General features: G+C 36.7%; 8 protein-coding genes across 8 annotated transcripts; 2 read left to right on the forward strand and 6 right to left on the reverse strand.

Moving 5' to 3' along the window:
• Positions 1-326: 326 nt before the first annotated feature.
• Positions 327-1,657, reverse strand: LOC18017254 (F-box/FBD/LRR-repeat protein At5g56420). Its single transcript, XM_006401219.1, has 2 exons — positions 818-1,657; positions 327-743 (listed from the first exon to the last, which is right to left on the reverse strand). Exons 1-2 carry the CDS (start codon positions 1,655-1,657, stop codon positions 327-329), a joined length of 1,257 nt encoding a protein of 418 aa, XP_006401282.1.
• A 917-nt stretch (positions 1,658-2,574) lies between these two features.
• LOC18017255 (putative F-box/FBD/LRR-repeat protein At5g56810) lies at positions 2,575-4,013 on the reverse strand. The gene is made up of 4 exons (XM_024155405.1): positions 3,483-4,013; positions 3,178-3,279; positions 2,955-3,092; positions 2,575-2,847 (listed from the first exon to the last, which is right to left on the reverse strand). The coding sequence occupies exons 1-4, from the start codon at positions 4,011-4,013 to the stop codon at positions 2,575-2,577; spliced, it is 1,044 nt and encodes a 347-aa protein (XP_024011173.1).
• Positions 4,014-7,284: 3,271 nt separating this feature from the next.
• On the reverse strand, positions 7,285-8,747 carry LOC18017256 (putative F-box/FBD/LRR-repeat protein At5g56810). The gene is made up of 3 exons (XM_006401221.1): positions 7,905-8,747; positions 7,673-7,810; positions 7,285-7,575 (listed from the first exon to the last, which is right to left on the reverse strand). Exons 1-3 carry the CDS (start codon positions 8,745-8,747, stop codon positions 7,285-7,287), a joined length of 1,272 nt encoding a protein of 423 aa, XP_006401284.1.
• Positions 8,748-9,591: 844 nt separating this feature from the next.
• On the reverse strand, positions 9,592-11,949 carry LOC18017257 (F-box/FBD/LRR-repeat protein At5g56420). Its single transcript, XM_024155922.1, has 4 exons — positions 11,841-11,949; positions 10,701-11,676; positions 10,456-10,590; positions 9,592-10,370 (listed from the first exon to the last, which is right to left on the reverse strand). The coding sequence occupies exons 2-4, from the start codon at positions 11,562-11,564 to the stop codon at positions 9,873-9,875; spliced, it is 1,497 nt and encodes a 498-aa protein (XP_024011690.1). The 5' UTR covers positions 11,565-11,676; positions 11,841-11,949; the 3' UTR covers positions 9,592-9,872.
• Positions 11,950-12,043: 94 nt separating this feature from the next.
• On the reverse strand, positions 12,044-15,922 carry LOC18017258 (inactive protein kinase SELMODRAFT_444075). The gene is made up of 9 exons (XM_006401223.2): positions 15,041-15,922; positions 14,629-14,783; positions 14,435-14,529; positions 13,343-14,355; positions 13,097-13,257; positions 12,914-12,990; positions 12,676-12,823; positions 12,440-12,589; positions 12,044-12,318 (listed from the first exon to the last, which is right to left on the reverse strand). Exons 1-9 carry the CDS (start codon positions 15,210-15,212, stop codon positions 12,271-12,273), a joined length of 2,019 nt encoding a protein of 672 aa, XP_006401286.1. The 5' UTR covers positions 15,213-15,922; the 3' UTR covers positions 12,044-12,270.
• Positions 15,923-17,902: 1,980 nt separating this feature from the next.
• LOC18017259 (protein EFFECTOR OF TRANSCRIPTION 2) lies at positions 17,903-19,934 on the forward strand. The gene is made up of 3 exons (XM_006401224.2): positions 17,903-18,065; positions 18,537-18,899; positions 18,985-19,934. The coding sequence occupies exons 1-3, from the start codon at positions 17,964-17,966 to the stop codon at positions 19,795-19,797; spliced, it is 1,278 nt and encodes a 425-aa protein (XP_006401287.2). The 5' UTR covers positions 17,903-17,963; the 3' UTR covers positions 19,798-19,934.
• A 187-nt stretch (positions 19,935-20,121) lies between these two features.
• On the forward strand, positions 20,122-21,437 carry LOC18017260 (serine acetyltransferase 5). The gene is made up of 2 exons (XM_006401225.2): positions 20,122-20,632; positions 20,770-21,437. Exons 1-2 carry the CDS (start codon positions 20,192-20,194, stop codon positions 21,262-21,264), a joined length of 936 nt encoding a protein of 311 aa, XP_006401288.1. The 5' UTR covers positions 20,122-20,191; the 3' UTR covers positions 21,265-21,437.
• A 322-nt stretch (positions 21,438-21,759) lies between these two features.
• Positions 21,760-25,141, reverse strand: LOC18017261 (protein NDL1). Its single transcript, XM_006401226.2, has 10 exons — positions 24,847-25,141; positions 23,735-23,834; positions 23,537-23,634; positions 23,325-23,413; positions 23,172-23,232; positions 22,916-23,080; positions 22,764-22,820; positions 22,605-22,660; positions 22,367-22,502; positions 21,760-22,274 (listed from the first exon to the last, which is right to left on the reverse strand). Exons 1-10 carry the CDS (start codon positions 24,904-24,906, stop codon positions 22,059-22,061), a joined length of 1,038 nt encoding a protein of 345 aa, XP_006401289.1. The 5' UTR covers positions 24,907-25,141; the 3' UTR covers positions 21,760-22,058.
• Positions 25,142-26,545: the final 1,404 nt, after the last annotated feature.

Here is a 26,545-nt window from a genome sequence, read left to right on the forward strand (position 1 = left end):
ATCCACACACATATAATCTAGGTCTAGGTTATAGGAAATTTTTTTTACTGGTTATACTGTAGAAACAATTATTGTTTATGCCTCATATTATGAGTCATTGATGCTGAAAATTGTTCTCAGATGATTTTTCTGTCTCACTTTATGGAGTTATTGTGTTCAAATTTTGCCAAGTTAAATAACTCACCTCGAATTCGATATATACATATATCTTACTTGATTTTGAGGAATCCTCAAACTAAGAGAGAGAGAAAAAAAAAATCCTCGAATAAAATCTAAGGAAAGAGAATGTATAACTAATATTTCTTCTATATATTTACACAATTTGCTCACTTGAAAACAAGATCACAAGTGAATAAATACCGAGATATATTCTCCAACTCTTTTCTGAGAATCTGGTGCATCCTGTTATCAGGGTGTGAGATCAGTGGATAGAACGTTGCAATCTTCAATCTCCTAGCATTTTTTAGGATGTAACTGGCTAATTTTTTCTCCTCTTCGGTTCCTTCATAACCTCTCCACTCGAATGTTTCAAGATGATAAGCAAAACATTCAGGAACAGAACTCGGTTCTTTCCATCTAACCGTGGGATCTGAAATCCCAAAAGAATGTTTCTGATGAAGCTTGAGAACGCGTAGTTTAGGTGAATCTAACAAGACTCTCTCAAGAATATCCCACCATTCTTGTTGGCATGTACATATCTCCAAACGAACAAGTTGATCAAAGAAGTCATTAATCTGCGGAATCTACAAAATGACCAAACAGAGAATCAAAATCACATGAATGTGTTAAACAAAGAATCGATTAAAATGATCATTACCTTTGAAGGGACTAAACATAGCGAAAGCCGTTTAACGGATATAATAGTTCTCAGAAGCTTCTCGGTATCGATAAAAGTAGCATTAACATCTGCTTCTACGAGCTCTTCCATCTTCACACCACCAAAAGAAACGTTTCTCCAATAATCTTCAACGTTTAAGTATTTCAAAGAAGGTGCATTAACCTTCAACATCATAAGATCGTTTCGACAAGTATCAGGACATCTAACAACTGTCAATCTTCGCAAACAAGGCACCGCGATAGATAGAGTTGCAGCGGGTTTAACACTCAAACATCGATCCAAAATCAGTTCTTCGAGACTTGGTAAATTAGATAAAAGATCAGAGAGAGACTCGTCGCTTGAGTATTTCACACGGCAAAGCTGCAAGACTTTGAGGGATTGTAATGAAACCAGGTTACCATAATGATCTTCAAGACTAAAGCTTTCGAGTCTCAAGATCACAAGCGTTTGAAACTGATAGATAGCCTTTGTTATTTGTGTCCGATTAGGGTTATTGCTTATTAAATCTAGCTCACGCACGGGTCGCTTGGCTAGTAGATCTCGCCTGAGAACAACACTAGAAGAACTAGTATCTGTTGGAGCAATTCTGAGATAAAACCTCTCTAAAACCGGAGACTCTAGTAATTCCATTGTTCTATCGATGAATTCTAAAAACTTGGATTCAGATTTGTGAGAGGTATAATCATTGAAGAGACTTGTTGACTGTCTCCAGAGATTTCGCCATCTCTTAGACAAAACCTGAGCGTCGAAGACAGTTTTTGTCTGAACCAAAGACAGAATCCGCAAGAGTAAATCATCAGGCAACTCATTGATGCCCATAACTTGGCAGATATATCCTTTTTCTCGATTTCACAAACTTGTGCTGATAATCACGAAGTAATTACGAGAACGATTTTTTATATCTTTCGGAATTCTAGTAGTCGCTTGTTACTGACTGACTGTAACAAAATCTTTCCGAAGAGGGAAAAATAGAAACAAAAAAAATTGGTTTCCTTTTTAAAAAAAAAACTACATTTACATTAAATTTTGAAAGTAAACTTTACTTAATATATTTATCTATATATCTATTAATTTAATATTTATAAATAAAACACAGAGGAATTTAACATCCTCTGTTTCTCTGTATAAACCTAATACTAATAAGACTTGAATAGCAAGGTACGTTTACTAATAATGTATATATCTTCAAGCACATATATTAAAATTAAATACTCTTTTTTCCCTGGCCATCAGAGATTTCCCTTTGTTTTACTCGCAGACTCTGGTTCACCACATTCATAGTTAATCCCATAAAAAAAAACATGATCTTTAAACAGCGTTTTCTTGCTTTTCCGGTGTTCCTGGATAGCATAATCATTGAAGAGTTTCAAGAGGGAAGGTCAAACATTCAGGAACAGAAGTTACAGAACTCGGTTGATCATAAATAGAATCCAAAGGGTTTTGAGGAGGAAAGATAAAATGGTTGTTCTTTCTCCTTCTTGGCCATAAGATTTGGAGAAAAAATGATATAAGAAGCTAAAAACCGATAATAGCTTATGATATTTTTCTTAAGATTCATGTGATCGGAAGAAATTCATCTGTTTCAGAACTTTTATACAATTTAAAATGCTGACACTAACCGAGAGAAGTAAGCCCATTCTAATAAAAAATTCAGATTCATCTTCAAGGATTTTTTTCTTTGTTAAAAGGCACATCTTAAAAGTTTCAAATCCAAAATGTATTTCTTGGAAAAAGATCTAAAATTTAATTACAAGCTGACATGACGCTGAAGCTTTAGTCATAGATCTCAAATCCTTTATCATCAGCATACGATGGTCTGTGGTCGATGAACGTAGAGAGAACGTAGCAGTCTTTAAACGATGAGCGTTTTTCAGAATGTAAACCGCTGATTCTCTCTCTTCTAGTGTTCTTTCATACCCAATCCATTGAAGAGTTTCGAGATGGAAGCTCAAGCATTCAGGAACAGAGCTCGGTTGGTCCTCGGTATCTCCGGTATGAAGCCAGCTTTTCTGAGAAACATAAGAGTGATTAAAGCTCTGGATACAGATTACTAGACCGATCTACTTTTGGACTGAACAACAGTCTGATGAGGACAAAGAGAAAATTGTGAATTAACGTGGTTGAGCTTGAGAGCTCGTAACTTGGGAGCATCTCGAAGTAAACGCACAAGCAGATTCAGATGAATGTCGCTGTAAATATTTAGTTCCAGATGAAGAAGCCGGTTGGAGATTGATGTACCTGTAAGATGTGAAGCCTACGAGCGAGAAACAAAATCATATGCTATGTTCAAAGAAACAAAACCGAGATTGCGTGGAAAGAAAGTTACAAGCGTTTGTTACCATTGAAGGGTATAAACCTATGGAAAGATGCTCAAGTGAAGTAAGAAATTTCATTAGCTTCCCTGTTTTTGACTCATGAACGGTAACTTTTGCGTCCACCAATTAGCATTCACCAATTTAGGCATACCCTCAGTAAACTTGAAACGGCTAGTGAAATCTTTGACCACTAAGTACTTCAAAGAAGGAGCATTTCTCTCGAATCTCGAGTCAAAGGTAGTCAAATAAGAACTATATATCTCCAGTCTCTGTAGAGAAGGGACTGATATTGTGAACAAATTACGGGTGTTGGTACTTCTCAGACTTACGATGAAGAAGAAGAGATCTTCAAGAACAGGACAAGCCGATAATAGTCTGCAGAAAGATTTTGTGTCCTTTAACGTCACACGAAAGAGGTGCAAACTTTTCAGGGACCGGAAACAAACCGGTAGTGATTCACCTGAATCAGCAAAATCAAGATTAGTCGTGTAGAGCTTTAGGACGACCAGATTCTGCAAGACTCTACTGTTATTTTGGAAAATTGGCCATTTCAGACAAGAATTAGAGTGTCTCTTTTGTTCGAGTTTTAGGCTTTTGAGAAGAGGAGTTTCATGTAATTGCAATGACCTGGTGCAAACGTCGACAAATCCAAGGGAACCAGTGTTGGGACAAGTGTTTTCATCGTACTTAAGCACTGGCATCATCTTCCACAAAGATCTCCATCGTTTAGACAGTAAGCTTGTCTTCATTGCATCGCTTATTGGGACCAATGAGAGGATTTGTAAGAGCAAATCGTCAGGTAATTTACTGATCCTATCCGAGAATGTAACATCTTCAGTTCCCAATTTAGCAGCTTTCATAGCTCCAAAAACAAAACAAAAGTCTGAAACTAGCTAGACTTAGAGATTGGATAGCGTGTAAGACCGTGTGTTATATATGAAGGAGAGATAAAACCCTAACTAGACTTTGACTTTGTGAATCAGAGCAACCTTAACAAAAGAAAAATTGGCTTTAAAAAAAATATGGGCTGGAATCTAATATAGGAGATATGTACAGATCTCTGTTGTTATATGTTGTATCTCGACTGTTATTTAATTATCCTAGGAATATTCTACCATATCCTTGTAGATAGCTATCTCCTTTCTTGTATACTAAGAGCATGTGCAATGGGAGAGACCATTTAGAGTCTCTATCCCTTTTTTTATTAATAAAATGTCAGGTTTAATAGTAGAAACCTAAGAGAGAGACTTTGTATTTTTGTATGATCCAATGGGAGAAATCCTAATGGTTTCTTAAAAATCTTTTTAAAAAAATCTAGTTTTTATTTTACTTTAAACTTCTGTTTTAAATAAAGTTTACATTATATTTCTTATTAAACTTCAATTTGATATAAAAACATAAATTTTATATTAAACTTCAGTTTTTATTTTACATTACAACATTAGAAGAAATACTAAAACATTACAACAAATAGAACATAAAATATTATACATTAAACTTGTGATTGATTTTTGAGCTTAACCAAATTTTTGCCAGATATGTTCAATCAAATCAGCTTTTAATTTGTGATGCACATCTGGTGCATGAATAGAAAGTGATGAGAACGAGAGAACATAAAGAGAGAATAGAAAGAGAGAACAGGTTGTGAGCTTTGAAGACAATTTGACTAAGATGAAAGAAATGCGAAAAAGAGAAGAATTTATAAAAGCATGAAGAACCACAAACAAGAAGCATTCATCATTCTACGCCTACCTTAAACACAACCATATACAAGAAGCATTCATCACAAGGGTTTAGACTTGACTAGACAGATATCTACCTTCTACATTAACTAATCCCTTATTCCATTTATTATCTAACACTACCTAAACCCATTTAATACAACTACCTAGTAAGTGATTGTACCTTACCTTTTCAGGATAGTGAAGATGGATAGCTTTATGCAGATGTGCTTCTTCTCTCCTCTTCCTGTCATTCCGCAACATTCACTCGTCGTGCATATAACAAAGGCGACAATAAATAAGAGTTAGCAAACAGAACCTATACAAACAACAGTTAATGAACTACAACTACACAAACAAGACATGGATAAGACAATCACAGTTAATGAAGTTCAACTATAAAGAAAACAAACAAATATAAAGAACTTGACAAACTAATACCAACGTTCAGGTTAGCTTACAACCGGAACCATAAAGTACCAATGCTCAGAACTTATTTCTTAAACAAAACAAGCAGAGTTAATGAACGTGTCAATCTATAAACAAACTTAAACATATGCAAACTGATACAAAGATGGAAGACAAACTTAAACAAACCAAAACTGATCCAAATGTAATCGTGAGATTAACTGAAACACCAATGGACTTTTATGTCGAGCATGAATTCTCCTCTTGTCTATCTTGTCGAATTACAACTCAATACAAGAACAGACAAAGCAAAAACAAAATTCCACATTGAGGCGATATCAAAGCCAAAGTCGAATACCATATCATCCTAGACTAAATCGGCATAGATATCCAATCACAACCTAAACCCGATAAATCTACACCCTTTTATTAAACCATTTCATCCCAAACATAGAATCTAAATACAAAAATCAAAACAATTTCAACTTGACGCTTTGCTTACCTTCGCCGACAGAAGCTTCAATTGATCCTTCATTCCGCCAAGCAGATGTTGCGAGGACATCGACGCCTCTATCTGAAACAATACGCAACGAGAATCCGGATAAATCGCCGACGAAGAATCCAGATAAATTGACGAACAATCGCCGACGGAGAGAACGAAGACTGCAAAAAAAACAAAGTTATCGGGTAAAAAAAAGAGAATGCATTTTCTTCCATCTTATTTTTTTGGTTCCAATAACAACACGCCACGTGGTCGCCAAAAACGTTTCTCCAGTCTCTAATTTGGCGACGTCTCTCTTTTTTTTATGTGTTTTTGTTTTATTTAATTGCTAAAAAATGGCTGGAGACGCAACGTGTATACGCCGTTGCACATGGTCTAAGGCCATCTCCAACCATGCACCAAAACACCAAATTTGGTGTTGATTCTTCTCCAATGATGCACCAAATGTTGCATCAAATTTTTTTTTTTGGTGTTTTGTGAATAGTGTTGCACCAAATTTGGTGCAACACTATTCACAACACCAAACATTAAAATATTATTTTTTTCTCATTTACTCAAATAATTATATTACTATTTATTAATTAATTAAATTATATTGGTTTTAAGAATGTAGGATCCATTTTTGTAAGCTTATATTGAACTTCGAAATGCATTAATTGAACATTTGTGGTTAAAATATGCTAATTCTGAAAATTAGTATAATGTAATTTCTTTTTAGTATTTTTTTTTTTATTGATTGTAATTTTTGTTTTTTTATTACCGAATGTAATGTTATAACAAATTTATAATTAATCTATTTTATGAATAATAAGTACTCATCAAAATATGAAAAATAAAAAGAATCTTAAATTTAATAATATAATAATATAAAAGATTGTTTTTAGTGTGAGATTTGGTGTTGTGGTTAGAGATGAAAAAAATATTATTCACTTTTACACCAAATTTTACACTATTCATGACACCAAATTTGGTGCTATAGTTGGAGATGGCCTAAGAGCTGTACACGTTCCTTAAAAAAAAAAAAAATTCCCTTGTTAAATTTTTCTTGATGTAGTAACATAGATCTATACTTCTCCTATATCTACTAAAACTTAAAAGTTTCAATTATTGCTCCATAAAAATAAAATAATGGGAAAACCCCAGAAAAGTTCTCAGCATTCCATTTTTCTTGCCAAAAGAACTACTCTTCTACCAATCTCATTGAAAATTAAAATGCCAAAGTTTTTCAAATAGTAGTAATTCATCAAAGGTGTTAATAATGGTATTAAACCATGCAACAGAAAAATTAAAGTTTTTCTGCTGTTCTCTGTTTCATGCTCTGTTAAAAAGACAGAACTTACACAAAGTTGTTTTTTTTTTCTCCTGCATAACAATGATAGAGATGCTAGAAACTCCTCTGTTTCAGACTATAAAATTTAGAATGCAAGTGAAACTTTTCAGTAACCGAGAGAAGTATGATAACTCTAATGAAAAATCAGCTTCATCTTAATGGAAAAAGCTCTAAAATTTAATTACAAGCTGACATGATGCTGAAGCTTTAGTCATACATCTCAAATCCTTTATCATCAGCATACGATGGTCTGTGATCGTTGAACGTAGAGAGAACGTAGCAGTCTTTAAACGATGAGCGTTTTTCTGAATGTAAACCGCTGATTCTCTCTCTTCTAGTGTTCTTTCATACCCAATCCATTGAAGAGTTTCGAGATGGAAGCTCAAGCATTCAGGAACAGAGCTCGGTTCTGAGTATAAATCCGGTGGATACTCGATATTGATATGAATCCTCCTATGACTCTGAGAAAGCATGAAAACATTGAATTAGATCTCAATTATAAAGCTCTGGAAGGAAAAAGATTACCAAGAATGGAAAAAACAAAACTTTTGACTGTACGTGGTTGAGTTTGAGAGCTCGTAAAGCAGGAAAATGTTTCAGAAAATGCAGAACTGAATTCGACCGAAAATCATAGAAAGTGTCTATTTCCAGATGTAGAAGCCGGTTGAATATTAATCCATCGGCAAGATGAAGCATCTGCACGCGAAAATACAAGTTATAGTTTATCTATAAAGCAAGTGTTTATATTCACAAAACAAACAAGAACTTTATTTAGGGTTTTTACCTTTACCATTACAGGATATAAATCTATCGAAAGACGTTCAACACAAGTAAGAACTTTCAGAAGTTTGACATTGTCAACAAGATGACCTAACACATTTGCCTCAACCAAATTAGGCATATCCTCAACAAAACTAAAACACCCTCGGCGATGGATGATCTTTAAGTAGTTCAAAGAAGGAGTATTCATCTCAAATGTCGGGTCGTTGTGAAGACAATAGGTAGGTTCTGTAATGATGGACAATCTCTGTAGAGAAGGGACTGATATAGTGAACAAAAAAATGGCAACTCTGCAAAAACCTTCGAGGAAGAGATCTTCAAGAACAGAACAAGCCGATACTAGTCTGCAGAAAGATTCTTCCCACTTGAACGTCACATTTGTGAGGTGCAAACTTCTCAGGGAAGGGAAACAAACCGGTGATTCACCTGAAAAGATTGTTCTTGGTGGTGAACCAGAAAATTCAAGAACAATCGTGTCGAGTTTCAGGAAGACGAGTTTTTGGAAGACTCTAAGGTTATTTTGGAAACTTAAGAATTTGAGAGAACCCATGGAACCAGCGTGTTCCCCAAGTTTGAGATTTAGGGTTTTGACAACAGGAGCGTCATGTAATTGCAATGACCTCCTACAGAATTCGACAAATCCAAGGGAACCAATGTTGGGACAAGAGTTTTTATCATAATCAAGCATTGGCATCATCTTCCACACAGATTTCCATCGTTTAGACAATAAGCTTGTCTTCATTGCATCGGTTATTGTGACTAATGAGAGGATTTGGAAGAGCAAATCGTTAGGTAATCTACTGATCCTATCCGGGAATGTAGCATCTTCAGTTCCCAATTTAGCAGTTTTCATATCCCCAAAAAAAACTCTGAAAACTAGACTAGAGATTGGAAAGCGACCGCGTGTTATATATGAAGGAGAAATAAAACCCTAACTAGATTTTGTGAATCAGATCAACCTTAATAGCAGATCGTCGGGTAAGTGACTGATCCTATCATAGATTCAGAATGTGTTAGCTCCTCATTTCCCAATTTTGCAGCTTTCATCGCCCAATCCTTAGATCTGAAGCAAGGGTCTACTTTTTTGGAGAGTAGAAGAAAGAAAAGATATGAAACCCTAATGTTATTTATATATATATATATATATAATATAGATAAAGTCGAATAATTTGGGGAAAGGATAAGCAAAAAAAAATAATAATAATAATAAGATAAATCTCAGCTTCATTTCTTCTCTTTGAAATTTAAGATTTTCTCTGAGTGCTTGACGACAAAATGCGGAAACTTGCAACGCAAGTCTTTTTGGAAGGACTCATATAGAAAACAAAAGTTGCAAACGAACAGAACCAAAATCTCGCCTTCGTTACTTCTCTTTTTAGGATGACAGATTTCCGCTTAACACATCAGATCAGCTTTGGCTCATGAAACAGATAAAACCCAAGAAGACAACACAAGAAAAGTCTCTCCTCCTTTTTCATTGAAAAAGCAAACAACATTTTTGTAGAATCCGAAGAAACTACTCTGTATCGGAACGAGTTATACAGTACACTTTTTCTTACTAAAAGGAGAAACTTCTTATGATTACTGAGTAAAAATTCAGTTCCGCATAACAAAAAACATTGCATCTTTAGATTCACATCAAAATGTAGTTTTGAGTGAGAGTTTTAAACAGATTTTCTCTAGAAGAAGTTGTTAAGTTGAACCACAAGCTGACAAGAAGTTGAAGCCATAGACATAGATCTCAACTCCTTGATCATCATTAGGTCTTTCTCCGTGCCTCGAAGACCTTGTGAATATATATAGAGATCGCAGCTAAACAACGAGCTTTCTGCAGGATGTAAACCGCGACTTCATTCTCTTCCTCTGTTCCCTTTGTAGCCTCTCCATATAAGAGTTTCAAGATGGAAGGACAAGCATTCAGGAACCCAGCTCGGGTTACAGATTGAACGTGGTTCATCCTTGATCTCTCGTGTATGACCTAAATGTTTCTGAGAAAGTAGACCATTCTAAGCTCTTGAAAACAGATCACAAAGAAGAGATCTTCAAGAACAGGACAAGCCGATAAAAATCTGCAGAATGAGAACATCACACCTGTGAGGTGCAAACTTTTCAGGGACCGGAACCAAACCGGAGAACCAGCAAAATCAAGACGAATTTTGCATTGGAGTTTGAAGACGACTAAGTGTTTCGAAGACTCTAAGGTTATTTGGGAAACTGAAATCAATGTTGAGAACCTTGATTCAATTTCCAATTCCTCAAACATCTCATGTTTGGAAGCCAACTCGGCTGAGTCAGGGTAGATAGTTGCAGTCACTAACCGCCTAGCGTTCTTCAGAATGTAAACCGCCACTTGTTTCTCTTCTTCAGATCCACCATAGTCTCTCCACTCAAAAGTGTTGAGATGTAACAACAAGCATTCAGGAACACAGCTCGGCTGAATCCAGCAAACATTACGATCCTCTGACAGAAAATGGTTCTGTAATCGTAAACTGCATCAGACTTATAAACCGGGAAAAACAAATATGATTGACGAATATGAGTTAGGGAAGAAAGAAAAGTACCAGCGCAAGCTTGAGAACTTGTAGTTTAGGTGAATGTTGGAGCACACTCACAAGCATATTTGTCCAGTTACTTTCACATAAACATAGCTCCAAACGCACAAGCTGGAACAAAACCGTACCAATAGGATACAAAGCCTGCATATCACAGGACACAAGCAAAAAACGAAACAGTTTTAATTGACTTATGCAAAAAGTTTCAAGATTTTGTTCGTCACCAAAAGATCTAAAGAGAAACAGCAAACTACCTCTCCATCTAAGCATAGAAAAAGACGTTTGATATTTGGAAAAGAAGCTAGAACCTTGGCATGGCAGGACAAAGATACGAGATTTGCTTCGACAAGTTTGGGCATATTGTTGCCTATAAACTTAATATCACCTATGTAGTCCAGATTAATGGTCAACTGCTTCAAAGAATGGTAATGTACCACAAACACATCACCCTCAGTCCCAAAGTATGGCAATGTATGCCTAATGGATAAACTCTCTAAGGAAGGCACATTGACAGTGAAAGTCGCCACATTGTCATTGTGACAAGTTTCTACAACCAAATCCTCAAGAACGGGGCAATTTGATATTAGCCTAACGAAAGATTCCTCATCTGCATACTTGACAAATAGAAGCCGCAGTCTCTTGAGTGATGGAAAGCTAAACTGAGAAGGAACTTCCAAGAACTTCACACTTCGGAGTTCCAAAGTCTCTAGTGTTTCACTTCTATACAAACTAATGGGCAATGTTATGAGCCCATATCCATTACAGAAACGTATCTTCAGATCACGCACGAAACGATCGACTGCAACTCTAACCCATAATTCAATCTCGGAAGCGCTACATATTGTAGTAATGTTGAGATGAAAACACTCTAGAACCTGCGCCTTGTGTAATAGCAAAGTCGTATAGACAACCTGCGACAAATTTATTTGGTCGGCCCAATTATACTCAGCATGCTCTTCTTCATCCTCATCGTCCTCACCAAAGATAAGTCTTGGCAGTAATGTCCAAAGAGATCTCCATCGTTTGGACAATATGCTCATAGCAATGACATTTTTTGTAGGGACTAATGACAATATCTTGATGAGTAAATCATCAGGCAACTGACTTACCTTGTCCATATCTTAACGATTTACACGCACAAATCACTCCCAAAGTTTGCTTTTTTTTTTCCAACTTCACCTGTGAATTCGTCTCGAAACCAAAGACAGAATTTTTCGATCTGAGTTTAACCTGGAAATAATATGAACACAAAAAGAAGTGCGAAATTTCAAAAAGGTATCGGTTTTCTCAAGTATATTCAATTTTTCCAGGGATAAAGTTAAAAGCCAGTAGCGATAGATGACGAGAATGATATATGCAAAATCAACGAAAGGTGAATTAAAACAGAGACATACCCTCGTAATTTGCCCTCTCACTTGTTCATAATCTGAGGACTCAAGATAAACCCTAAATTTTTCTGAATTGGATTTTTTTTCCTGAGTTTCCTCCAAAGTTTAAAATGAAATCAGAGGAGCGAGCAGTAGCCTAAAGTCAAAACCTTCATAACTTTTTTTTCTTTTTTTAACAGCTCCAAAAACCTTTTTTTTAAAATACCCTCTTTTTTTTTTTAACAGCAATCTTATATAAAGTACATACATAGATCTTACAAACTTCACTGATCCCCTACACAAAATTCTCAGCAACATAAAAGAAACAAACTTGACTTGAATCTTTTTCCCATTAACAAACTCTTACATATACAAAAACAAAGCTCATTAAAGAGAAAGCTGTAACAACTCTAAATAGTCTATAAAGTCCATAAGAAGACCTCTCCTTGTAAAGCTTCTACATTGGATGATTCATGACAACGTCTCCTTCTAACATCCGCAACACCTTCATTGAGGAGACACAGATTCCATAGATTAAAAAATATAAATAAAAATAAACATTCAAAAAAGTTTTGTTGAAGTTTTCAACTTTTAAAGTGTTTTTGAGATGAGTTATGGCAGCAAACCTGAGACATTCTTGGCCTCGAGTTAGGGTCACGGCGAATGCAGAGGTAAGCACAAAGCGCCATACAGTAAACTTCTTGCTCAGAGTAGCAATTCATTAGACGCGGATCAAGAAGTTCTTTAATGGCTTGTTTCTGCAGCAACGGTCTTGCCTGAAAAGAAAACAAAAATGTTTCTTCTTTGTAATCATCAGAGCTTTAAAGACTGAAACTTTTATATAGTTTGTTTTTGGTTTTACCCATTCGGTGAGACATTGTTGGCCTTTAGGACGTTTAATGTCCATAGCTTTTCTTCCTGTGATAAGCTCAACTAAGACAACACCAAAGGAGTAAACATCTGCTTTCTCTGTAATCTGTCCGCTTTGTGCGTATTCAGGAGCTAAATACCTGAAGAAAGAGGAAACATCCTTCTTGATTATTGTGTTCTACAAGTAACTCAAAAAGAAGAATATCTCAATGATTATGGCATAACAGTACCCGAAAGTCCCAATCACTCGGGTTTCCACTCCTTTATCTCCTTCTGGTTGCCATCTTGCTAGCCCAAAATCTCCAACCTAGAAAAGAAGCATAACGAGAATGTCAAAAAGTTTCAATCTTTGCACATATCTGTAAGAGCAGAGAGAGCTTGACCAAGGTTAAGACTTGAGATGATAATATTACCAAAGGCTCGAAGTCATGAGTGAGGAGAATATTGTGAGGACGCATATCCCTATGAACGATGCAACCAACTCTGCATTCTTCATGAAGGTATCTCAATCCACGAGCTGCTCCAACAGCAATCTTTTGTCGAGCTGACCATCCTAACGGCTCTCTCCCCAAACCTATGGAACTTGTCTGTATTAGCCATTTTTTCAGGAGAAAAAGAAACAAGAATGTTCTTTGTATAGCAAAAGTAGAAAGTTTTACCATAAAGATGAGAATGCAAGGATCCATTGCAGATATACTCATAAACGAGCAATCTTTTCCCATCCTCCACACATAGTCCAATGAGCATTACAACATTCCGATGTTGTGCACAGCTCAAGACCTCAACTTCAGAGCAAAATTCTCGGTCACCTTGTGTACTAGCAATCTTATATTGTTTAACGGCAATGATTTGACCATCTGGTAAAGTTCCTCGGTGAACCGAACCAAAACCACCTTCAGCCAAGAAACTACCTTTAGAGAAACCTTTTGTTGCGGTCTCCAGCTCGCCATAAGTGAACCATCTTGGAGGGTTTCCAAATTTAGGTGCCTTGTGTTGACATACGGTACATAGTGGAGGAGGTCCAGGAGCTGGTTTTCTAGATAAAGAAACCACTTCTCTCACGCTTTTGTTTAAGCATGTATCAGACTTACGGATCTCTTTTCCCGCCTCAGGTTCTTTCTTCGATGAACCGAGCCTTAGAACAGAAAATCTTGATTTTCTTGGAGTCTCGGTATGAGCTTTCGATAATTCCCCGCTAGGACTAAGAATATTAGCTGTTGTCACAGGATGAGAAGATGAGGAAGCCATTGATAAAGGACTCCACTTTTCGCCATCCGAGTCAGAATCAGATTCAAAGAAGCTCTTGTTTCCATCACTGACCCATGGATTCTCTCTGTTGAGGCCCTCAAAGACTCGAGAAGCTAGGAATGGTGAAGCTCCTGCATCAGAGCTAGATATTGATGAAGTTCCCATATCAGTTGTGGTCTGTGAAGAACCTTCTTGGTCTGGACTGCTAGCTGGAGTCACAAATGGTTCCCTCAGCTTTTTTCCGGGTCTTGAACTTCTTCGAGACTCGACAGACTTTGAGGTTAACCTCGTAATAGCTTCTGGATGCTCTGTGTCTGCATTTTTCACCAAATTGAGACGAATAACCTTTGGCTGTGACTTCTTAATTACCACAAGATTGCACTCCAATTGCTCAATACAGCATTTCTTCTCATACTTCAGTCCCCTGTTCAAGAATTTTCAGAGGCAAAAGGTAAATCACAATTCAAAAACTATGCATTTGCAGTACACATGTATAGTGTTACCTGTCTAAAATCACCCAATTTGAGTTGGATTTCTTGGCTTCAGAAGCAATAACTCCATCAGGTGAAGCAAAAACAATTTTAATCCTGACATTTATCTGCATTATTTAAAGCAAGGAAACTCTTTTTGATCCCATCAACCAAGAGAAAGCTGTGTTATCTTTTAATCTCCATGAATAAAAGTGTGTGTTGTTTACCTTGTCTGCATCATACACATTGTGTAACTGGAACATCATCTGAGTACAAGACTCATGAATATCATCTTTCCGATCTGAATTCGTTCCAGCAAGAAATCTTCCATAACCTGAGGCACAGTCGCTGGTAAATCTCGAAAATCCCCAAATCTTTTTACCTGAAAAATCAGTACCAAAGATGAAATCTTTACCTTAAAAATCAATGTAATCTAACAAAACCAGAGCAGAGCTCGTTGGTTCTTTTTCAGATTCTGTGTAAAGCACTGAGCCATTTCAAACAAAATTTCTGCCTTTCTAACTAAATCCTTCAGCACCAAAGAGACAAAATTTAGATATCTCCACTCAAGACCAAGAAGCTTAAAAACAATATATTGGTGAATTAGAGACAAAGAAAGGAAGAGAAAAAGATAATTACTTGTATAATTGGAAGGAACAACAACAAGAAGCCTGATTCGATCTCCAGGTTGAACAACATGAGTTAAGGTCCATAACAGAGCTGCTTTTGGGATTTCCTTTGAAGCCCTAACAGCAACCATTACTTTCTTCCCCACTACAACACCTCTCTCTCTACAACCCTTCTGCTTCATTCTCAAAGATAGATAGAGAAATCACAAAACCCTAAACCCCCAAACTTATTCTTCTTCAACCTTTGCTTACACACTTTTAGCACTTCCACTTAATCTAAACTCATCTTTTCCTGAAATGAGAAAGTGGAAGTATCACGCAATCCAAGATGCTTTCAGAAGTGACCCCAGAAGCCCAAAAAATAGTATAAAGTTGAGAAATTTACGCGTGTGTGAGTGTGTATAAGTGTGTGAGATTCAATGTCTCTGAAACTATTTTTTTAACTGAGAAACCCAAGAACAGTTGCACAAAACACAACAGCACAAGAACCAATAGTACTCTCTCTCTCTCTCTTAATAGCCAATCCCTAGAGTCTAAATTTAGATTACTCCCTCTCTCTCTTTCTTTCTGAGAAATTTCAAAGCTTTGTTTGGGTTTTGAAGACTTTTAAGCTCCACGAAAATGGTGTGAGCATTGCTTTGCTGTAGAAAACAAGAAAAATTTGCCCATCCTTAGTTGGTGGGCCAAAGCTGGATGATGTAAGTCAGATTTTGGATTTTCAAAACTAATCTCTTCGACAAGATCAGAGGAATTCGGTAAGAGAGAAAAGGAAAGCTCCAAAAGGAAGAATTTAAAATAAAATCTGAGTAAAGGAAAGGACAAATAAGAAGTATTTTGGATTTGTAGCTCTGTCTGAAGGAAGAGACAATGGCCTATTATTATTAGTATATGATTGGAGTTTCTTTCTTCTTCCTCCTTCTCTATTTTGTCTCTGCATTTTCCTTTTTATTCCAAATTAAAAAAGGACAAAAAAAGAAAAAAAGAAATATTCACAAAGGACTCTGCTTTATTCTAAAGAGAGCAAAAAGAATCCAATTGAGCTGTGTCAAAGGATAATCCTTAATTCCTTATCACACTTTTTTTCTTTCAGTTTTCTTGATTTAAAAAAATAAGACCGTTTCTTTCTTCATTGTCAAGTTATGGCCAAGTTTTGATCTTTATGACAAAGAACATTATAGAATCGGTTCTCACGAATATAATTCATTCAGAACAAATAAAATTAGAAAAGTAAAAATGATATAAGTAAGGAGTAGAACGTTGCACTTGCATGCTTTTCATGTTGCTTTATATATTTCAGTGGAGAAAGTGAAAAAGTTGGGTACTAAAGATGATTTGTACTTTATTAAAGCATGAAAGGTGCTCCAATAAATCAAGTCTACTGATGTAATCGAATATATCATGTGTCATATTAGAACGGAATAAATTTAAAATCTCATGATTAGATCAATATATACTGTTAACAAAGTGAAAAAGGATGAAAACCAAAATTTGGATTTAATGGCAGCATGAATGAATATTGACATACAGTATTGTACACTAATCAATTATTAAAATGTTGATTGCTCTGTTTTGGCATTCTTTGTTTCTATGATAAAGATTTCTCGGTAAATGCTGAAATGAAAATGTTAATTATATTGTAGTTCTACATTGTCAAATTATCTAAAACTCTATTTGTAGAAAAATATTGTAATACTGTAACAAAAATATAAATAAATATTCTAATGATATGTCAAAGCTTGCTAGATTATAGGAGAGTCAGGAGGATTCTATTAGGGGTCAAGGTGAATCATGTTTGATTCCACTGGCTGCAGAGTTACAAGCATTGATAATTGGGTGATGCAACAGTTTACACTTGTATTTGTGGCTCTGTTCACTCAATTTTAAGATTCACAACTGGTTTGTACAAAGATATTCCAAGACATACAGTTCAGTTGGATCCTATAGTTTCGAAGCTTGAGACCCTATAGTCTAAACTCCACTTCCAAGGCGCTCCTCTACTCAGGGACCAAATATTAGCTTAGCTTCCCTATGCATCAAATGATCAAAACGATAAAGCTTAGCAGATAACCATTCTCCTCACTTGGAAAGCTTATAAGGCTTGGAAAGAGCATGCTTCATTGTATTACTCTTAAAGAAGATATGAGAAACTTTCATTATAGGCCATTGTCCCTCCTAATGATCGCTTCAAAATGCTAGGAAACACTCCTAGACCATTCTATTGTTTTTTTTTCTCTGTTATTCATAATTTTTGGGTGTTGGTCCATAAAATGTAATAAGGTTCTTGGTGGTAGTCCGGTAGATCTGTTGTTTCGAATTGAGAAAATTGCTATATAAATAATTTTTAAGTTTTAAATTAGAGGAATATGTAGTTTTAAATTTTGGAGAAATAATTAGATTGGTTTTCAAAATTTGAGGTTTCTATCACCCACATTTTTTAAATTTCAAAAGGTTCATTTCAAAATATAATAGTTTCTGAAAAATAAGGATAACTTTGAGTTTATAAAAGTATGTCCTTACGCAAACTAATTAAAACATAAAACTATCTATTTTTTAAATTAAAACTTAAAAAAATTATCCTATTTTCAAATGAACTCTTTAGAATCTTGGGTGATAGAAATCCAAAATTTGGAAGCCAATCTAACCAATATTTTTTTTTAATTATTCATTGGATAAATGTTACATTTATGCTAACTACGTTCTCAACATTGACTAAGAAATAACGGTCAATAATCCGTAAACCGTACAGAGAAAGCTTCACCGTTCCAACGGTAACATGAATAAACTTTCCCGTCTGGCACAAAAAATAAATCATCTCATCATTATTTATTACATATATAAGAGAAAACAAAATTGGGAGGGAGAGTTTCTTATCCTAATCAGTTGTGAGTTCGAACAATCTCTTTAAGACTTGGCGGTAATTGTGTATCATCGGAATGGATTTCGGCGACGGCGCTTCGTTCGCCGTCGTCCCCACTGTGTACAAGAGAGAAGACTATAAGCGGACCAAACACGACGCCGTTTTCTCCAAGTGGAAGGTCCTCTCCCTCTCTCCCTCAATTTCGATTTTGTCTATTGAAATCAAAGTTTCTGAGTTTCGGGTTTTTGCTCGATCTAGTGTTGTATCATCTGATTTTCGATGGAATTGAGATAACTGATCTTCGATTTCCCTGGAATTCGATGCAAGAATCCCAATTTTTAGTGACTGATTTGTCCCCTGATTTCCCCAAGATGCTTGAAATCTATGAAATAATCTAAGCTCTTGTCACTTGCATCGTCTTTGTCGAGAAATTCTGAATAATTTAGTGTCATGGGTTATTATGGTTTTGCACAACTCATGTTTCCAATTCTCTCGATTTCTGTTAAAGTTTCTCACTTTTAGACCTTACTAGCTCTCAGAGCTCTAAAGTTTGCAACTTGAAGTGGTTTGATCTTAGTCTTATCTTATCAAAAAAAGCTGAGCTCTGATTGTGTAATGTTTGATACTAAAGTTAAAACTGTATACACAGGTTCTGATAGGATCCAACGATTGGGAGGATTTCAAGAATGGGAAAGACGGTGTAGGTAGATACAGAATCCAGAACTTACCCCGTAGATCTTGTCCGGGTCTGTACGAGCTCGGTGTAGCAGTAATCGGTCGAGACCAAAGCCGGAAGCTTGACTCCGATGAAGTTCTTGCTGCATATCTAGGACAAGCTGAAAGTGTTAGATCTAGACTCCAGCGTTATGGAAGATCCGGTGCTCATTTGCGCAATGTACACATCCTTAACGACTGTGAAATCATCGAATCCCCAGATAAGAAAGCTGTGAACGGTGGTTTGTTTGAGGACATATTCTCGAAAGAAGGCTCGATATTGTATAGATGGGCTCCGGTAAATACATCGATCCCTTCTTGTCTTCTCTGTTTGCTCTGCTTAGTATATAACTTTGATACTTACTAACAAATGTGATTATCAGATGAGATCTAAGAGGGTAGCTGAGGCAACAGAAGGGATGCTTTTGAGCACATTTGACTATGCATGGAACAAAGGAAGCAACGGGGAAAGACGCCAGCTTGATTTACTTGAGAAGCTCGGTGATCGAGAGTTTATGAGCAAGAGAAAGTCTGGGATATCACGAGTGCTGTTTCCTTTTCTTCGAAACCAAGTTGGTATCAGAATCAAAGGAGACAAACATGTGCTTAAAGAAGAGAGAAAGCTAAGCTGTGATGTCGATGAAAAGAAGAAGAGTAATCATTTCCTCGCTGCGATACTCAAACTCTCCCGTTCTAGACCTCAACCGGTTTCAGACAGATTTGATGAGATTGATGGTTCTTGTTCTGATTCTGCTTGTGGAGTCATTCTTGAAAATGGTGTTTGCTGCAATAGAAGACCTGTCAAAGGAAGAAAGAGATGTATAGAGCATAAAGGGCAGAGAATATACCGTGTTTCCCCTGAAAAACACACACCGCCACAGCCCGAGATCTTCACGGGACAAGTTATTTGTGGAGTGATCTTACCTAACATGGAAGCTTGCACTAAGAGACCTGTTTCAAGAAGAAAACGATGCGAGGATCACAAAGGCATGAGGATCAACGCTTTCCTCTTTCTTCTTAACCGGACAGATCGTGAGAAAACCGTCAAATCTGAGAAACCTTATTCTGAATCGCATACCGAAGACACAAACAAAGAAAAAGCTTTGAATCGCTTCTGTGAAGCTACAACAAAGAATGGTTTACCTTGCACAAGAAGTTCTCCTAAAGGAAGCAAAAGATGTTGGCAACATAAGTAGGATATAGAAAAGAAACAGATGTTAAAAGAAGAGAGTAAACAAATCGTTATTTAAAACCGGTTTTGTTTGTTTGTTGTACCGATTTTCTGTACCGGATCATTTATTAATTTTTAGAACTGTCGGCAGAATTACCACCGTCGATTTCCAGAAGCATGTATCTAATCTAACCGTCAATATCCTTGTAATAAAATCAGTATCCTGATGAATAAGGTAATATAATCGACGGCTCCGATTTGTTTTCAACAATCCACGTTAATCACGCACCACGTGGACTATCATTATCTTTAATTTATGGTTTTAAACATTTCGCACGATGAAATTAAATCCTCGAAGATAGGAGTTTTACAATTACAGGTAGGAGAACAAAAATCGTTATTCTATCGCCGTCGTGAAGATGCCGCCGGCCGGAGAACTCCGACACCAATCACCGTCAAAAGAAAAACAATCGACCGATAATCAATCTGCTGAAGCAGCAGCTGCGGCAGCGATTTCTGCGGCCGCGGCGGATGCGGAGGCTGCCGGATTATGGACACAGATCAAGGCGGAAGCTCGCCGTGACGCTGAGGCGGAGCCGGCGTTAGCTAGCTATCTATACTCGACGATTCTCTCTCATTCGTCTCTGGAGCGATCTATCTCGTTTCATCTAGGAAACAAGCTATGCTCCTCGACGCTTCTCTCCACACTTTTGTACGATCTCTTCTTAAACACCTTCACCTCCGATCCTTCTCTGCGCAACGCAACCGTCGCGGATCTTCGCGCTGCTCGCGTTCGTGACCCTGCTTGCATCTCCTTCTCTCATTGCCTTCTCAATTATAAAGGCTTCCTTGCGATTCAGGTAAAAATCTTCATCTTCCGATTGGTTTTTCCCAGAAATTTTGCCCAATTTGATGATGATATTGATTTGGTTCTGCATCATGCGATTTTGGTTTTTTGTTTCCCCAATTTTAAATTGAATTGTTGAATCTCAATCAGGCGCATCGTATATCGCACAAGCTATGGACGCAATCGCGGAAGCCATTAGCCTTAGCTCTTCACTCAAGAATCTCCGACGTATTCGCCGTCGATATCCATCCAGCAGCGAAGATCGGAAAAGGGATACTTCTCGACCATGCAACCGGAGTTGTCGTCGGAGAAACAGCTGTGATAGGGAACAACGTTTCAATCCTCCACCACGTGACGCTCGGAGGAACCGGTAAAGCTTGTGGAGACAGACATCCGAAGATCGGTGACGGTTGCTTGATCGGAGCTGGTGCGACCATTCTCGGGAACGTGAAGATCGGTGCAGGAGCTAAAGTCGGAGCTGGATCTGTTGTCCTGATTGACGTGCCACCGCGAGCTACGGCGGTTGGAAATCCGGCGAGACTCGTAGGAGGAAAAGAGAAGCCAACGATTCACGATGAGGAATGTCCCGGAGAATCGATGGATCACACTTCCTTCATCTCGGAATGGTCAGATTACATTATTTGAAGCTTTACGATGATCACATTGTTTCTGTGTCTTGAAAGTGGAAACCTTTGTAGAGATTACGAGGTGAGTGTTTTGATGAAAATGTCTGAATGAGCTTTGTTGGATTTATAAACTGTATTAGGATGTGTAATACAATATATTAAGGGGCTTAATTTGATCTTATTATTCAATCATTTGTCATCGAGCAAGAGCTTACTTACCTCTTCTTCTTCATCGAGTTTTCGGATTCGGATAACACGCACCGGAGCTATCTACATTGCATCCATGGCTAGTTGAAACAAGCTAACATGTGTTATGCATCTTCAGATTAGTTTTCCAGAATTTGCCCATTGTAATGATGATTCTTTTGTAATTGATTTTGGTTTCTTCAATCTGGTTACTCTGCATCATACGAGTATTTGATTTATAGATTTTTGCCCACCTCGTTATGATCTTCTGCGTCTTCCAATGCACAGTCCCATCACAAAAACAATAGTTACAATCTCACAACAATTGTTATTATTGAACTTGATTTATTTAAATCTGTAGAAGTCCCATCACAAAACAAATGTTACAATGTCACAACAACAAATCTTTTTACACATATATAAAAAAAATGAAATAATAAACAACATTTGTGGCTTCTGAACAAGAGGACTGTCGTGATGGCTGACTACAAAAGAATGTGTTATCAAAGGCGTGGGTTGAATTTTTCTTCTTCTTCTCAAATCGCTAAGTGTTCTATATCTACAAAAGCCCTAAGATTTTCTCCTCAGCAAAACTAGAACCAATGAACCAGTAGGGTGCACGTACACTTAAGCCGAGACTCGGGTTTTGATAGGCTTAAGCTTTAATCCCATGCTCTCAGGAGAGAGAAGCTCAGGTGAAATGCAAGAAGGGCTAAGTGGACTTCTAGGGCTCTCTGTGAAACAAGATGGTCTGTATAATCCATAACCCATCAAGAAATATTCCATTGGGATCAACATTGCATGTGCTTGCTCCTCTGTTACCATTGAACCACAAGCCTGAACCTGAAATGTTAATCAATATGAAACATCCAATAAGAAAACCAAATGTTTTGGTATGTCAAGAAAGAAGGCTAAGAATTTTTCTTTTCTCAAACCTCAACCAAAGCACAGTATCCTCTATCCATATTTGCTGCCATATGAACAGCTTCTGAGTAGAAAGGTGACTGATCTCCGATGAAGATAAGCGTCCTGCATTTTAGTTTCTTCAATCCACTAGAGATGTCAGGTCTCCTGCAAGAGCAGATGTTTGGTTACCATCAAGTTAAGAAGTCAATATTTGACCTTGACGATTACTGGTAATCATATAAGGAATACAGGTGTTTGTTGTATTACCGATCAATAGCATCAAGAAACCGCATAACGTTTATGCTTTGCCTCTCATCAAGCAGCTGAGGACATTACCAAAAGCGTAACAGTGTCAATTACTTGATATACAGAGAGATCTATATCTTGACGAATCAGGGAAAAAAACAAGAGAGTAAAAACACTGACTCTTCTGCAAGCTTGTGCTATATCTGACTCTGGGATCTCGACGTTACCACGGACTTCCTGTTGCAAGTAGAACCGATTTTTTCACAACCGGTTTTAATAAGAGAAGAGTCATTGCAACAAGTACAGAGCAATGGTAACAGCAGTTAACACACCTTACTAAAATATCTCTGAAGCAAAAATTCTTTTACCACTCCACACATTCCGTAGAAATACAACAAGTTTGAGATGACCTTGTTGTAAAACCATTCAGACCAAGACGGCGCCTTGCATAGCGGCGAGACAAGAATCAAACCGAGAACCCTGTCTCTATGTTTCATCTGAAAAGTTTTGAAACATAAAACAGATAATAAACACAATGTCTTACAGAGGAAACGGATTTTGAGAAGAATAAAATAAACAGGAACATACCGCGAATAATGTGAGAATGTAAGCACCAGCAGTCACTCCCATACACATCACAGCACCGAGGCTGAACAAAAGCGTATACATCATTAGTTACAAAATTTTCATTACAGAAAATAAAACAGAAAGCTTTTTCATGGCTGCAACTTCAATCCTTACCCGAAAAAGTTGAGAACTTCAAGGATTTGATCCGCCAAATCTTCAGCAGAAAGGACTGAATCATTAGGACAAATCGGAGCAGCTCCTAACTGCAAGAACTCTTCGTGAAAATGCAAGGAAACAAGGAAATCATGTGAGTAATGACGCCAAGCAAAACACATATGGCGATTTAAATAACCAAACTAACTTAAAAGAGAAACTAAAATATGGACCTCATGCCCAGGTGGACTGATATGATAAATGCAGAAGTTATGTAGCAGCAAGGAAGCTGCTTCAGGGCAAAAGAATAATCCTTGGAAGCATGACATATCTGAAGAAGAAGCAACAAACATTAGAAGTTCAGAAAAGAATAGACAAATGATCCTGTAATTAGCTATACATTAATGCCTGGAAAGATTCTTTAGACTTACGGTTAAGGGCCAGATCGGGATAAGTAATCAATGCTGGCTTTTCTCGGTCTCCATAGACAATGACAGACACAACACCACACGCAGTTTTAACACGATGCTCCTGAACACAAGAAACTAGCAAGTTTTAACAAAAGTAGCAACCAACAAATGGATCATGAAACCAACAGAAAACTAAACTTTTAACCATACACTATTCCCCCATTACCATTGTCTTCTCCATATTCTTATGCATATGTTTTGTTTATCTTCAGTAAACAATTCATCAATTTCTTGTAGTTTTGTACACTAAAGTTACGAATATGACAACTTACTTTAGGTGGAAAATAATATATGCAAACAATAAAGAAAACAAATGAAAATCTATCTTAGAGCTTTTCCATGTGCAGCTTTCTACTTTAAGGGCCAAAAAAAAAATCAAAACTTCTAATCATCATCCAAAGGATGGCCTAATTCTAATCATTGTGGGATTTCTTTTATAAAAAGGGAATGACAGTGTAAAAAGAGGAGATTAGAGATGGGAGAATATGAGTGTTAATGAGATAATAAAGGAGGATTAGTCTTAATCTTAATAAACAAAGGGTTAAAGGTAGACAAAAACAGCTGGAGTTTTCTTTCTAATAAAAAAAGAAATCAAAAGGCAATAAGACAAGAATAAGGAATACAAAAGAAGAAGTTATCTTTGAATTGAGAAGATCCCAAGAATAATCCCATCTGGAAAGAATCATTAAAAAAAAAAAAAAAAGAAGTTTCACAAATCCACAAGCAAAGAATTTTCGAAGAACAAAAAAAGAAGCAGCTTATGAGCTTCTCAAATGTTTAAAATAAGCAATCATTGGATTCAGAGGAAAATGAGATTTATTACAAGACAATTGAATATTACAATGCCTTGTGACGAATGACAAATCCATAAATTTCTTCCACAAAATCTCAATAATGTCTGTTCTTCCCCAATTTCATAGAACCAGAAGATTTCTAATAATTAGATTTAAGATAAACCCAGAAATAAAAAAATCCAGCTTTATTCAGATCCGATTTCAAGAAACCACAAAAAACCCAATTTGCAATAATAAGTGAAAATTTGAAAATTGGAAGTTAAAGAATGAGTGGTGAACCTTGCCACCAAGATAGATCGTTCCAACGTCGACGGAAACGGAGCCGTTTGACTCCGCCATTGGCAACAAAAGCTCCTCCGTTTCCGCCGTCGCTGTCGTCGTCTTATCACCGCCGGATAAAAACAGAAGCTCTTTTCTTTCTCTCCTTCCTCTCCCTACCTCTAGATGTTTTGGCTTTTCTTAGCTTATATACAAAGCGATTCCTTCTCTTTCTCTCTCCTCTCTCCAAAGACCTCTCTGGAAAAAGAACCGATTTTTTGTTTTTCTTTTTGTTTTTTTCTTTCTTCGTTTACTCTCCCTCTCTCTCTCTCTAAAAAACTTGCGGTGATTTCTCCATAGACGCCGGTAGTCATAACATGACAGTATGACACCCGAGCGGTCAAAAACCCGAAAATTTTATATTTTAATAACCATTTTTAATCTTTTTTTTTGTCAACGAAAAACCATTTCGAGACATATCAACAACCAGCTCGAATGTCACAAGCCAGGGGTCACAAGTCACAATTAAAAAAAAAAAACTAACTTGAAATTTGAAACATGTAAAAAATCTATACTATATAAAAGCACAAGCTTGGGGCTCCTAAGAGTGTCCACCTCAACTTTCTAACTTTCTTTCTTAAGATGCCACATTAGCAAATACTACTTTTACATAGGCCTAAAGCGTATGACATCGTATTACATACACTTTTATTGAATTGCTGCCACATCAGCTTCATATATCTTCGGTTTCTTAAAACAAAACGATTCTCCTCCTAGCGTTAACCATCTTTTTAGTCTCCCTCCGTCATTGAAGTTGCGCTGTTAGAAATGTCCTTTGAACTTCCAAGCATGCATTTTTTATCTCACTAGAGAAGCTTCACCAGTCACACTACATCTGCAACTATTTGGAGCCATCACATCTTCTTACTTCAACTTTCTTCTCATGATACCTTCTAACTAATATTCGACTCTTTCTCTGTACCAATCAAAGCGAGAGAACGGAATGCGCCGAGGATATCTATGAGCCAAGGAAAATCAAGCGACAAGTTCCTCAGACTACAAGCACAACTTTGTCTCCAACATTTAGACGTACATTAAAAGGGAAGCATGAATGCCCAATCTACAAGGTAAATTATAAATCCTCCCTCTCTCAAGTGTTTAATCGGTTGTATTGGCTACTGATTGACGAGAATAACCTACATGACAAACAAGGGATTTTCTTCTTCTTCTTCATATTTTTTTTTGTTTGGAATAGATATTGATTCTCATAAAAACCTCGAGGAGCTCATAGAATTGGTTTCCTCTATACAAGTTTTGTATCATCTTAAATCTGAAATCGGTTTCGTTTCTTTATGCACATCTTATTTTCTACAGGTTTGGTCTCAACCAGAAGATATGGAAATGTTGGTTTAGCATCGCAGTTCTTCAGGTTTGAACATTAATTATATATGTTTCTTATATTCTTAAAATCATGAGTCGCACAGCTATGTTTCTAAGTATACTCTTGATATGTGAACAAACGAACCAGTAGTTATCAAGTTTGTGATTTCCTGTTTCTAGGAGATTAAGTTTGGTTATTTTGAATAATGTATTTATGAGCATGTAGTATGTAGTATGTTGTCAATAATGAGATTGAATTATATCTAACTTTTTGAAGGAAGGTTATACATAATTCTAGGGGATGTGAGCTACAACAAAACTCAATGTCTTCAGGTTAAAT

Source organism: Eutrema salsugineum, unplaced genomic scaffold (genome assembly GCF_000478725.1).
Source record: "Eutrema salsugineum unplaced genomic scaffold, Eutsalg1_0 scaffold_2, whole genome shotgun sequence".
In the NCBI taxonomy this organism is placed as follows: domain Eukaryota; kingdom Viridiplantae; phylum Streptophyta; class Magnoliopsida; order Brassicales; family Brassicaceae; genus Eutrema; species Eutrema salsugineum.